Here is a 14,675-nt window from a genome sequence, read left to right on the forward strand (position 1 = left end):
TCTTGATAATTCATTCTGAGGTCATGAACAGTTTCTTTCCTCACGTTGGAGCCTTGCAACATATCTAATGGAAGACCCTGCTTGAAGGTGTCCAGTGATTTGAATCCTCTCATTTTCTGAAAGAGGTGGCATTGTAATTCACTGTTCAAGAATGTAATCTGTGTGGTTTATTTTGGATGATCCACATGCTGGTGTCTTGGAAAGACTGTTTCAAATTTACTCAGAATGCCTAGTGTCACCTCCTACAAATCTAAGGGTGCTTGAGTTGCACATGCTGAATGATAACTGAATGAGGTAATTGTGATTGTGTGTAAACTTGCTATCAGTGTTCTGCATATCCCTCGTGCCAAAAAGGCAGTTGTAATGAATGGTGGAACAGTCCATCAACAACTGCATTATCAATTGTAAATGTTCTGTTCTTTTATTGCAGAGTGTATTTTTGTTTTAAAACTTTTGACCTTTTTGCATAAAAGATTGCTTTACCAGTAAACTGGTAAATATAGAGCTCATACTGATCACTCGTTCTTGATTTATTTCGTTGATTGCATAATGCAAGCACAATCCACTTCATCAAATATATAAAGTTAATGTTTATTACGTCTGCATGTAAGATTCACACCATTATCTACAAAGTTTTGATGTACATGTGATGGAAACAAACTGCACATGGCATATGAAAGCATAATTTATCCTTATTATCTTGCCAAAACGAAGTTTTTGCAAGATATGTTCGTCAGCTTGTATGTTTTATTTTTTTTTATTTTTTTATTTTTTTGTTTGTCTGTAATCACATATAAAAAAATTCTGCAGAGCACAGTTATCATTGGAAATTTTTGTAACTTCCCATATCAGAGGCCTATAGAGGTCCCTTTCAGCACATAAAATTTTGAAGGTCAAGGTCAAAGGTCAAGGTCACTTTGTCGCAAATCAGGGGAGTCGACGAAACCCTTATTTTTTGACTAATTTTGATCGGATCGTCTTCAAACTTCATGGGAATGTAGTTCATGGTCTGGCGCTCAGCTGATTATTTTTTGGTGGCGATTGGCCTTGACCTTCATGGTTAGCGCCTAAAGTAAAACATATTTGACCCCAAGGTCAAATTTTCAAGTTTTAGGAACCATATCGTGTAGTACCTCAAATTGAACACCTCTATGAGTGCTTTCTAAACATGTCAAGCTTGAGACAATATGATGTCATTTGGTGACGTTATGAGGCAAACGCATATTTTTCATGGTTATTCTCATCGGAATCTCTCGTAGGCAGATATTCCTCAAGGAGTCGCTCCTGGTGGATAGCAGCACTGTTCACCTCAGTGTGACCTCAAAGAAGTCACACGTGGTCACCTTTTGGCAAGATATGGATCACCCTGCGGGTGACATTGGTTTTATTTTTAATGTTGCTGTTATAAATCTTCAATTCCCCTGGGTTTCTTAATGAGTTGATATTTTCTGATGAGAGAACTTCCACATCGGTGGGAAAGTCAACAACAACAATTCTGGCATTTGGTTCCCAAACGATGACGATAAATCTTTCACATATCACTTTGTACCAACAAGACTAGGCTCTCTGCTGCTATGCTTCGAATGCGTGACAGTTCTTGAACGATGTCTTCCCAGATAAGTGCATCGGTCGACATGGATCAATTGCTTGGCCACCTCGTTCGTCTGACCTGTCCCCATTGGACTACATTTTATGGTGCTATGTGACACTGTTGTTGACGCAGCAAAACCATATTTGAAACCAACCACAGTTGCTGATTTTGGATAAATGGTTAATGATAAATGGATAAATGGTTATCCTGAGCATATAGTTAAGAGATACATACACAAGTTTCTAAACACGACAAGAGATTGGAAGATTGGTCCGGACAAATGTCCAGTCTATATCAGGATGCCCTGGAAAGGGCAATCATCACGAAGGTTTGAAGTACAAATCAAACATATTGTGTCCAACATGTTTCTGGCTGTGCAACCCTGAGTAATCTTTATCTCTCGCCATTTGCTGACGTCAGTCAACAAGGATGTGCTACCCACCTCACAAACCAGCAATGTTATTTGTGAGTTTAAGTGCCGATGTGAAGCTCGGTACGTGGGCCGCACAACACTAACATTGGCTGATCGGATCAAACAACACGTCCCCTTGGCGATTCGAAGAAAGATTGTGAGGGTTAGAACACAACCAGTGCGAGCATGTAGAAATATCCAGCAACCACCGGCCACTGTACCTGCTTCATCTGCCATTTCACAGCACCTGGTTGCCAACCCTATCTGTGCAGACCATTACAATACAGATATGTTCAGGATATTGAGCCAAGGTCGGAGCTCGTTTCATTTACGTGTGTTGGAAGCAACCTTCATCCTTACCACCGATCCAATACTATGTCGTCAAAAGGAATTTGTACGATCTTTGTGTCTCTTTGAGCATGGAAAGATCACTGGAAGTACGGTAACAAATGGTGAATGGACCTTAGCGGAAACCCATCCCCTCTCTCTCAAGGATGTGGTTGCAAACGTCAATCATCGACGAATTCTGCTCCAGCCAATGGGAGCTCGAGGTGAAGATGATGAGCCGACCAATGCGCGTTCGGATTAACCATGACGTCATTATAGCTGAACCAATCAACATTGAGACCTGCGTATAAAGCACATGCCTTCACTTCCTTCTTCACTTGCTGTGATTTTTTTGACCCTGAAGAGTGCAGCACGAAAAGCTTCCGTCACTTATGTCGTGTTTGTTTGTATCCATATATATATATATATATATATATATATATATATATATATATATATATACATATATATATATATATATATATATATATATATATATATATACATACATATATACATACATACATACATACATACATACATACATACATACATACATACATACATACATACATACATACATACATACATACATACATACATACATACATATATAACACAAACACACATTATGTACTGGTAAGTACTTACAAAAGCTATTATATTTAAAGTTATAACCTGAACTTATAAACAATTTATTGATTTCCCAACTGCCCAGGTAATTAGCTGGACACCATTTTTCATTGAGATTTCATCCTTTCAGCCTAGAACTTCTCCAAATGGCAGATCCACAATCCTAGTCGCAGGTCCACATCAGTAGATTACTCACCATCAATGGACCAACAACCTCAAAGTAATGTCCAGTCACAGCAATGCAATATCCTTATTCAAACTTATTTAATTGTTAGTTCTATTTAAAGCATGACTGCATATGAATAACTTTAACCATACACCATTATATAAGATAATAAATTAAGTGATAAACACTTTGCCTTGTAGATATGTCCATTACACAGCACCTCCATCTAACCATAGACTCAAACTGTCATTCAAATATTGAAACTGTCATTAATAACCAATTTAACATGCTGCACTGCATATCCTAGCAACCACCAACAAATTATTTTAATGCTTATTTATAATGTATTTTATAAATAATATTAATTGATTAATTTATTTATCTATTGGTTGATTTAATTTCTTTTTCATCTAAATACCTTCTTTATTTAATACTTCTATAAAGTTGGCCTCCAAAAGCAGCGGCCGACTTGGCATCCTCCGTCGTACAACATCCCTCCTTGGCACACCTGAACTTCTATCCACTGACGAGGCCTTCATATGCATCTTGATTGGGTACTGCTTTCCCCTCTAGGCTAGCTCCCCTGCCTCACATCTTGCTCAGCTTTACACCTTGGAAACCAAAGCCTTTAAGATTATTGGAATCTCTCATGATGAAGCTAAATCTATGTGTCTACAAGGGTCTTCCTGCGCAAACGATCATGGCAGCGGTAATTGGGACATTACAAGACATCTTATTGTTACATTTATTATGAAATAACCACCTTTTTAATCCGCAAGCCATGTTTGTCACAATATTTTGAGAACTTTGATTTTTTTTTGGAGCTTTTCTGTTTTACCTCTCTTTGAAAGTAAAAAAACAGATACATTATGCCAGTTGGGTGTTTTGTATTTCATGGTTTATAAGCATATTTGGTTGTGTAGAGAGCCTACCTTAAAACTTAGTCAGTTCCTCTGTATTTTGTATAGTTTTACATTTTAGTTGTCTGGCAATTGATCATTTCACATTACTTAGAACCTTCTTGGTGAAGAGAACCTATTTGTGACTCAACCTCACACATTAGCATTGGTTAACATCATTTTCTAATCACTTTTGTAACATTAAATTATTCTGCACTTTGTTCTATGTTGTGATTTGGTGGTTTCTTCACCACAAAGAAAACCAACAAATTAATCACCTGGTGTTGATTTCAATGTAGCTTTTTCTGGTTTGTACATGAATACAGTGGTGTGATGCAACCACAAGAATGTGCATATTTGAGAATATTTTAGACATTTTAATTTTACACTCATGGACTTTTGAGAGCCTTACATTATTCAGATAGACATTTGCCAAACATTTTGCATGCGTAATTTTTCAGACAAGGATATTTGCCACACTTTTGTGGACATAATGTTTCAGACACGGGCAGTTTTTGGCTCAACATTTTGAGGACACAGAAATTTGCATACATGCACCTGACCGAACATGTACCTTGCAAACGTGTATGTGTTTTGTTTGTGTGTTTGTGTTTTTCTCCAGGTAATGAGTTTTTGAGACAATAACCAGTCCATGAATATATATATTTATCACAAGACCTTACTGTACTTAAAGGACTCGTCTTCTGCAGGCTTGTCGTCTCGTCTCACCCCTGACATCCTGCTTGACCAATATGACGGATGTTCTTCTGAAAGATCAAAGCTTGGCTTGGCAGAGAGTACTCGTTCCACTCTTGCCACTATTAATGTCATGAAAACAGATCATACGAGTTCTTGGCAGGTAAAATGTTTGCCTTTACCACCGTTTGTCTTTGTGTTTCGACCCCTCAGGTTAGTCCAAATTTTGTTCCTCGAATTATTTTCTGCTTCACTCCCTTGGCCCTTGACTACCAATTTGTTTTTTTAAATAGGTGATGAGAGGAATCAAGAGAAAATGTATTCTTTTTGCCAACATGTCTTGTTCTCCACAGTTTTGTGAAAGATTGATAACTTATAAAAAGGGGATTTTATTTATTTTTGTTTGCTTTTAAAATGAATTCATCAAACCGAAAGCATGCCATTAGTGTTTACCAGAAAAGGAACTTAATTATAAATAGAGGGCCTTTGTATTGATTTGTTTGCTGGTGGAATCCTGTGTACATTCTGTGGTGGTAAGGTAAGTAGTCGTAAGATATTGTTACGGCTGTGGAAATTTGCAGAGCACCATATAGGTCCTTAGTTCAGTTATGCCGATAAGTCTGTGTTCAGATAGATTTCCCCACCGTTGTCTAATGGGTATAATTCGTGTGATCAGGGCTGTGATCTTTGAGTTAGCTGTTTTTCTTTTACTATCGTTATTTTGGACCAATCGCTTCACAACAACCACCTCCACCACCAACATCGCTCTGACCAATCACAACCACCACCTTCTCCACAACGCCAACCACAACCACCTTCTCCACACTGCCAACCACATTTCATCCACAACCGCCCTCACACAACCACCTTCTCCACAACGCCAACCACAGCCACCATCTCCCAAACCTCATCTCCCCCAATACCCAACAACGGAACAACATCGCTTCAGCTTCAACTCCGCGGGCGCCGCTATCTTTGCGCCGGCAACGGTGAGATCGCTGCGAACAGACGCGGTGGTTTCCTTGTTCTCAGCGTCTGATTTCTACCACGTCCGCTCGCTCCAAGCTTCACCTCGGAATTCGGATCAGGAGAGTGAGAGGGGCGGAGCCAGTGGGGGTCAGAGGTGAGACTGTGGAGATCAGATCTCGCCTCACGAACCCCATATAAACGGAGCGCGGAGCGCCAAGCGAGTCAGTCTGGAGGGGTCGAGGAGCTGCGCAGAAGTCTGGAGCTTGCAGTCGGTGGGGAAGCTGAGGAGAGCGGAGGAGACAGGAGCTGAAGGCGCAGCCCAGCCTGCTGTGCCGCGCAGAACTGCGCGTGTATGTACGGGACGTGGAGAGGTTGCCAGCCAGCAGCGAAGGTCCGAGGTGATCGGGCTTCGGGACAGTCCGAGCAGCATGAGGGACGGACGGGCTCTTAAAGAGAGCATCAACTCGGAAAGAACATAAGGCCCATTCGTTCCTCTGAGGCGTTGCCGGCTGGGCCCGAATCACCAGGCCGTCAGACGAGGCCTGGGCCGGACCGCGATCACGACAGCGGCCGTAGGGACGGGACGTTGCGGGTAGCCCCAGCGAGGTGAAGGTAACCAGCGCGGCCTCATGGAGCCTCTGCGGTCTACACGGCTCCGTGCAATAAAGACCCAAAGAGGTCCAGTCTACCCCTCGTCTTTCCTGGGGTTTTTCCTTGCTTTTGAATGAGTGTTGTGGCGCCATGTCCGCAAGTAGAACTGTATAAGTGACTGTACATAATAGATAGACGGTATTAGCTCTTTCTTTTGCTTGATTGATACATGACTGCATGCGTGTTTTGCATACGTGCATGCCTGCATACGTGCCATCGTAAATAAATGTGCATGTTTAAATGTACCCTGTTCGTTGCATCTATTACTTAATTGAGCTGCCATCTTGCACTCGGAATATAGTTGGTTTTTAAATAGCTGGTAAAGTGATCGGGTCCAACGGGACTGCGCGACAATACCCCGCTCGGTTATCCCAAAAGGAAGCGAGCTGCTAAAGCGGCTCGTTTCCAGGCGGTCGCGTTGAGGTACAATCTCTCGGTAATCTACCCGCACGATTAATTGAGTATATCGACAATTCGGTGATTGACCCTGTAGCACGGGTAGAGTACGGACAAGGTTGTGGTGTGCTCAAAAACACACCCGTGGCTGGTTTTCGGCGTTGATCCGGAAAGCCGCGACTGGATTGTACGTCCGTTGGGCGAAGCGGCCGCTATTGGTTAAACACTGTCGTTCGCACACCGGCGGGCGAGACTTTTTTTTTTTCTTTGTCTATGGAGGGTTGAATCTTGTAAATAGTTTTTGTAAGGTTCACCTGGCTGCACTTGGATGGGTTTGAGGGTAGAAGAGTAGCAGCCGAAACCAAATCCTATCCAGGTTCCTCTTGATGACTCCATCTTTGTCTATTTGGGTTTCACCTGATACTCTAGTGCTGTATTTGGTTAGTTAGGTGATTGGATGATGGGTGGTCAAAAAGCATTGTCAAAGTTAGCAAGAAAAACTATTTGGTGGTGTAATATTGTCGCTTGATGGCTCAACTAATGTCAATCTCATTGTGGCGGGTGGTTGAAGTCCCGTGATGTCCGGATTGGCTCAAATGAGGCGTTCCGAATTGATGGCAGCGGTGCGCACGTGGGTCGTTAGGAGAGATATGAGGATATTAAAGCTTTTGAACCCAATGGGTTTATTCCCCGAACTGCAATCAAGAATAAAAAGAACCAGGAAGGATTGAATCGTGGCGGAGGAGATGACGACGGGTTGTGGTGGGGAAGAAAAGGAAAATACCGATTCGAAAATAAATAAATAATAATGCACAAATGAGTAGAATAAATCTAAAAAATTAGGCATCGCACTCTGGACTCAGTCACAGACAGTGAGGGGACAAAAAACGGGGGGGGGGGATTCAGCTTTTTGGAGCAGCAGGGCAAGCAGATGTTGAGAAGGGATGAGGCGTCCAGATGATCGCAGGACGTTGAGGAGATCGGCAGGAGATCACACACAGGCTCCGGGGTGACGAACAAGCTCCGGGCGATTAACAGAGCCAGAGGTAGGCAGGCAGGATGACCCCCCTAAAAAAAGCTCTTCTCTCACTCTCACACACGCCAACAACTCCCTGCCACATTCCCAGACTTCTCCGCCTTCTCCTCAGACCAACTTTCCCCTCAGCCTTTCCCAACGCTTACTCTCAACTCATCTCGAATCCTGTCTCTCTCCTTCAACTGTCTCAAACGTTCTCTCTCCTTCAACTGCCTCGAACGTTCTCTCTCCCCAACTGCCTCGAACGTTCTCTCTCCCCAACTGCCTCGAACGTTCTCTCTCTCCCCAACTGCCTCGAACGTTCTCTCTCCCCAACTGCCTCGAACGTTCTCTCTCCCCAACTGCCTCGAACGTTCTCTCTCCCCAACTGCCTCGAACGTTCTCTCTCCCCAACTGCCTCGAATGTTCTCTCTCCCCAACTGCCTCGAACGTTCTCTCTCCCAACTGCCTCGAACGTTCGCTCTCCCCAACTGCCTCGAACGTTCTCTCTCCCCAACTGCCTCGAACGTTCTCTCTCCCCAACTGCCTCGAACGTTCTCTCTCCCCAACTGCCTCGAACGTTCTCTCTCCCCAACTGCCTCGAACGTTCTCTCTCCCCAACTGCCTCGAACGTTCTCTCTCCCCAACTGCCTCGAACGTTCTCTCTCCCCAACTGCCTCGAACGTTCTCTCTCCCCAACTGCCTCGAACGTTCTCTCTCCCCAACTGCCTCGAACGTTCTCTCTCCCCAACTGCCTCGAACGTTCTCTCTCCCCAACTGCCTCGAACCTTCTCTTCTCTCTCCCCAACTGCCTCGAACGTTCTCTTCTCTCTCCCCAACTGCCTCGAACGTTCTCTTCTCTCTCCCCCAACTGCCTCGAACGTTCTCTTCTCTCTCCCCCAACTGCCTCGAACGTTCTCTTCTCTCTCCCCCAACTGCCTCGAACGTTCTCTTCTCTCTCCCCCAACTGCCTCGAACGTTCTCTTCTCTCTCCCCAACTGCCTCGAACGTTCTCTTCTCTCTCTCTCTCTCTCTCCCCCAACTGCCTCGAAAGTTCTCTTCTCTCTCTCTCTCCCCCAACTGCCTCGAAAGTTCTCTTCTCTCTCTCTCTCCCCCAACTGCCTCGAAAGTTCTCTTCTCTCTCTCCCCCAACTGCCTCGAAAGTTCTCTTCTCTCTCTCCCCCCAACTGCCTCAAACGTTCTCTCTCCCCCAACTGCCTCGAATGTTCTCTCTCCCCAACTGCCGATTTTGGCCCTTTCCTCTCCTTTTTTTTCTTTTCCACGCTCCGCCCCTTGGGAAGCGATCCGTCGCTCCGCCCCTTGGGAAGCGATCCGTCGCTCCGCCCCTTGGGAAGCGATCCGTCGCTCCGCCCCTTGGGAAGCGATCCGTCGCTCCGCCCCTTGGGAAGCGATCCGTCGCTCCGCCCCTTGGGAAGCTATCCGTCGCTCCGCCCCTTGGGAAGCGAACCGTCGCTCCGCCCCTTGGGAAGCGAACCGTCGCTCCGCCCCTTGGGAAGCGATCCGTCGCTCCGCCCCTTGGGAAGCGATCCGTCGCTCCGCCCCTTGGGAAGCGATCCGTCGCTCTGCCCCTGCCTTTTTCGTGCCAAACCTCCTGGCGCCCCCAACAGAAGTTTACATAGGGGTTTAACACACAATTTCCTTCACCATAATCCCTAACAAATTATTACCACCACCATTCCCTGCATAGTCTGCAGGCAAACATGACAATACTTATGCTGACATTTCCCTACTTATACATCGAGATGGCTGTCTACTTGCACACGGACTATGCTGCACTATACATTTCTATCTGTTCTATGGTAATATCTTATTCTTTCCCCTCATTTTTTTTTCCAACTATTTTTTCTTTCTCTCATTTTTTCTTATGAATGCAATAGGCTCAAAAATGTTGCAGTCTGACTTGTTTATTTGGAATCAAATCATCAACATCATTTAATCAACATCAGGGGGTTGGTCAATTGATGGTATATTTCCGTTTGGTTATTACCCTTGACAGAGGAGAGGGTATTGCATTTGTGTTCATTTGTTTGTTTGTCCGCATAGAACTTTAGTGTTTTTCTCCGCAACCACTTGTCGGATCGAGACAAAATTTTCACCATTGGAGTGACTCCTCATGTAGAAAGTTTTATTGATAATTATGATGTCATAGATCATGTGGTGTGGCAGGCACATTGGAAAAATGGAAAAACTTTGGACTTCTGTTTCTGAAACCGTACCAAGGGAAAAATTGAAACTTGGAACATGGCAAGTACTCCTCTTGAGGAATGTGATTTTTTGATGACATCATAGGTGCCCTCATTATGACATCATAATTGCACACGTAGAACGCTACATCTTATCAGTATGAAAAATTTTGAGGGTGATCTGGGGATAAATTGTTCCACAGGAAAAAAAAATTGATGACGTCATTGGTCAGGTGATTTGGCAGCCACATTGTTTCTTTGTTTTTTTTTTTATCCTTCAAAAATCTTCTTCTCTGAAATGGCTGAACAGATCGATGGGAAGCTTTACATGTATGACTGCCTATCCATGAGGAACAAAACGTTCACACACATGACATCATCGGCCACATATATGTATTATATATATATATATATATATATATATATATATATATATATATATATATATATATATATATATATATATATATATATATATATATACACACACACACACACACACGAGGTCTGTCTCAGAAGTAACGGGACTGACTTCACAGAAATTTTATTCCAAAAAATATATTGAAATCACAGCTTGTCCTCTTCAAATTAGTTTCCCTCCAGTCTCGCACGCTTGTCCATCCTCTTCTTCCATGCTTCGATGCACCCTGGAAGGCTTCTTCTGGAATCACCCAGAGTTCCGTCATCATGGCCCTTTTTATGGCCTCCACATCAGGAAATCGGGTCCCCTTGATTGCCCCCTTGAGCTTTGGGAATAGAAAAAAATCACAAGGGGCCAAGTCTGATGAATATGGGGGTTGGTCCAGAGTTGGCATGTTCCTTTCCGCCAGAAACTGTCGGATGCTAAGGGCACTGTGAGCAGGGGCGTTGTCATGGTGGAGCACCCAGGCGTTGTTCTCCCACAGATCCCTACTCTTGTCCCGGACTGATCTCATGAGGCGCCGGAGGATTTCCTTGTACACGTATTGATTCACTGTTTGACCCTGTGTTAGAAACTCGAAGTGGACGATACCCTTGATGTCAAAAACGCGATGAGCATCACCTTGACCTTCAACTTCAACATCCTTGCTTTCTTTGGTTTTGGTGATGCCAGACTTTTCCACTGACAACTCTACCAGTTGTTCTTGAGATCGTATTCGAATATCCACGATTCATCACCAGTAATGACTCTCCCAAGCAGGTCTGGATCGTCCACGAGGCGCTCGATAATGTCTTGACAGACAGTGACTCTGCTGTTTCTGGTCTTTGGACAACAGCTTTGGGACCATCTTTGCGCACACCTTGCGCATTTCGAGATTTTGAGTGATGATGCTCCAGACAGTGTTGTTGTTGATGGAAAGTTCCTCAGCAATCATCTGCACCGTGAGTCGACAATCTGCACGCACCATCTGCTTCACACGCTCGATGTTGTCCGCCGTTCTGCTCGTTGAAGGTCTTCCAGACCGTGGATCGTCTTCAACCTCCTCCCGTCCCTCTTTGAACCTCTTGTGCCATTCAAATGCACGTGTACGTGACATCGTTTATTGCCCGTAGACTTTCTGCAGCATTGCGAAGGATTCGGAAGGTGTTTTGCCAAGATTGGCAAGAAACTTCAGATTGGCTCTCTGTTCACGACTCATAGTGCGACGACTCAGACTAGACAATGTGTAAAGCACGACCTGTAAAAAAATCAAACAATGAGTGCAGTCAACCATCACCAATCATATATATTGCTGGAATGTGGCGAAAGACTGTGACGCAACCCGTTCATACAAGTTGTGTCAGTGGAGCACACAGCAGACTCAATCCCGTTACTTTTTTCAGACCTCGTGTATATATGTATATATTGTTACGAATTTACTGCCCGCCCAGCGTGCGAGCAGCCGCTTTAGCCAATGGCGGCCGTCTCGCCCACCGAACGGACAATTCAGTCGCGACTTTCCGGAACAACGCCGAAAACCAGTCACGGGTGGGTTCTTAACCCCACCACGGCCTAGTCCGTATTCTACCCGCGTGCGACAGGGTCAATCGCTGAATATCAGTATACCTAAGTATTCGCGCGGGTAACCTACCGAGAGACCGTACCTCGGCGAAGGCCTGCTTGGACACGAACCGCTTAAGTGGTTCGTTCCGTTCTGGGATAACCGAGCAGGGTATTATCGCCAGAACTTGCCGGACCCGATTCTTTTATCGGTATTCAAAAATCAACTACCATTCCGAAATGCAATACGGCGGTTCAATATGGGAAAATGACATGACGAACGGGTTCACATTCAACTAAGCACATTTATTTACACACATGCACATATACAGCCATGCAGGTATGCAAAAACACACATGCAGTCATGCATGCCTTGGTGCCTTGATGTGGCGAGTCTCGACATCCCGTCCCCACGGTAGCTAGCATAGCCGCGGTTGAGCTCGGGCCTTCCGCATGGCAGGCGAGCTCTCTCCGGCTCTCCCCACACGAACGCGCAGGTTCGCGCGACACAGCAGGGCTGCGCTTCCAGCCCGCATCTCCTTCGCGATGCCCGGACCTCCACCGACTGACTGACTGTTCCAAGCTCCCGACTCTGACACGAGCCCAGACCTCCACACAGCTCCTTGGCTTCTCCAGACTCTCCGAACCTCGACAGATGCACTCCAAACCCTGACAGAGATTCGGTTCTCTCCACGCAGCTCCCCTCTCTTACGACACACACTCCTCGCTGCGTTCAGCGCTCGCTTTTATTCCCCCCCCTCTTCTCGCCCCGCCCTCCTTCCAGCTGTTAGGGTTAGCAGGTCTGGATCTACAGATCCAGATCTACATCTCCTAATCTACCCTAACATTATTAACCTTAAACTACCCCGGGGCTTCCCAAAAGCGCCTCTCGCTTAAACTGTTGGTTCGATAAACCAAGATTCCTGTCGCCTGTGTTGGTGTCCTCACAAATTTGGGCCTTGCCCTCCAATTTTTCTCCCGTGCCCTCACACAGTCTCATGGCTGGGACGTGTGGCTCCCTTGGAAGGAACTCCTCTCTGCCGATTCTCCAACGATGGCACCCCCCGGCACTACAACTGTCTCCAAGCCTACCAGCTCCCTTAACACTGGGGAGTGCCCTCCATGGCTACTCCCCTGAAATGCTCACGTGGCAGGCTGGCACCCCGGGCCCCTTCCCTGGGTGCCTGTACCCAATGCACCGCCCACGCGGCCAATGGCGCCCCGGTCCCTGCATCATGCGGGCCCATCCGTGCCCACTACACGATCGCGGCCCCCCATGGACCCTTGGCCTACTGCGGCCGACTAGCCCGGGTGCCCGGGGTACCCACTAAGTGATACTCACCGTTCGCAGCCATGCTCTCAGCCCGTCAACAGGGCTCCTGCACCGCTCCAAACGGGTTTCAAGCCTACGTTCCCACCAACAGCAAAACGACCTCCATTTTGTCAATTTGACTAACCCACTATCTCACTTTATTCTGACCCCGGGGTCCCTTGGGTGGGAATCACTCCTCCCCCCCAATCACTCATCGCACCATGCATTCCACATTCACTCCATTCACTCAGACCCGCTGGCCCCACTCACTCAACATGTTTCCATTTCTCAATTCATTCCATCGCTGAACACTGCCATTCTTCTCACTAAATCCCCGATCTACTTCGTGCTCCCTCGTCATCCCTTACACTAGTAGCACATTCCATTTAACACTATGTTATTAAGCTACGTCCCCTCTACACACTCAAAGTCTGTCCATGTCCTCAAATCCTCAAAAATCCATTTCCCATCCTAAATCTAAACTGAATCCCTCTAACTAATCCATTCCACAGGCCCCATGAGGACTTATCCCTGCCCCATGGAGCCAGTCTAACTAAGCTGACCCATCCCCCTAACTAGTTGTATTCCTGTGCCCGGACAGGGGGGTCTTCCACCCCTTGCCCGGGAATCCTGTTCACCCGAACCGAGGCTTGCTTTTTTTTTTTAAATGCGCGGAAACCCGCAACCTGCGCCCTTTCCCCGTGACGTCATGGCAGCTGCTCGCGCTTCGTGCACCTCGTCCCTTATCGGACGGTACCATCTGGCAGGGATTTCCCTCCTGCCGGATTCCAACGATACGTGCAGCCATGACGTCACCCTGCGCATCCCAAGCAAGCCTCGCGTTTCGAGGGGTTCCCCACGCGATCACGTGTGCTCTGCTCGTCGGAGCTTCACACACGCTCGCCTGGAGAACCCATCCGGTCCAAATCCATATCCAGCCTACCTTCTGTCCGTCCGCGGGATCGGCTAATCCACCGCGTGCGTTTACGGACCGGGCTTCACTCCCGCAGGCGAGCACGTGGCGGCCTCGTGCGTAGCACAGCACGGACCCCGCGCGCACTGCCGTGCAAACCCGGCACGGTTCCCAAAACAGCTATGGCCGCTACTCGGCCTTTGTCCACCGTCGGGCACCGTCGTTGTCGCACTCTCGCGCACAAACTCCCACGTGCCACGACGCTCACACACCTCGCCATGACACTGGGACATGCGGTTGCATGTTCCCGCATGCCGACCGCCATCTTCATATACAGCGCTCTCACACACGCTGTCTCTCTCACACACGGCCGTTCACTCTCGCATGCCCTTTCACTCGCACACGTGGTTCCACTCACACACGGCCTGCTGGAAGGCACGCATTTCAGCACACTCGCAACCTCACACACCATTTTACTCATACACGCAGTCCCTTTCACACAACGCCTTTCACCCACGCTATGCGCGCGTT

General features: G+C 46.6%; 1 protein-coding gene across 5 annotated transcripts in view; it reads left to right on the forward strand.

Moving 5' to 3' along the window:
- Positions 1 to 14,675, forward strand: part of CCDC91 (coiled-coil domain containing 91) — a 127,993-nt gene that overhangs the window by 17,519 nt on the left and 95,799 nt on the right. For all 5 annotated transcript variants that reach the window (XR_015058958.1, XM_085884061.1, XM_085884059.1 and 2 more), the window contains exon 4: positions 4,739 to 4,887. Coding sequence is in view for 4 of the 5 variants with exons in the window: in XM_085884061.1 (XP_085740187.1) it covers positions 4,739 to 4,887 (149 nt within the window). In the remaining variant the exon portion in view is untranslated. The remainder of the gene's footprint in view (positions 1 to 4,738; positions 4,888 to 14,675) is intronic.

Source organism: Eptatretus burgeri, chromosome 6 (genome assembly GCF_056783735.1).
Source record: "Eptatretus burgeri isolate ZD-2024b chromosome 6, Ebu_testis_v1, whole genome shotgun sequence".
Lineage (NCBI taxonomy): Eukaryota > Metazoa > Chordata > Myxini > Myxiniformes > Myxinidae > Eptatretus > Eptatretus burgeri.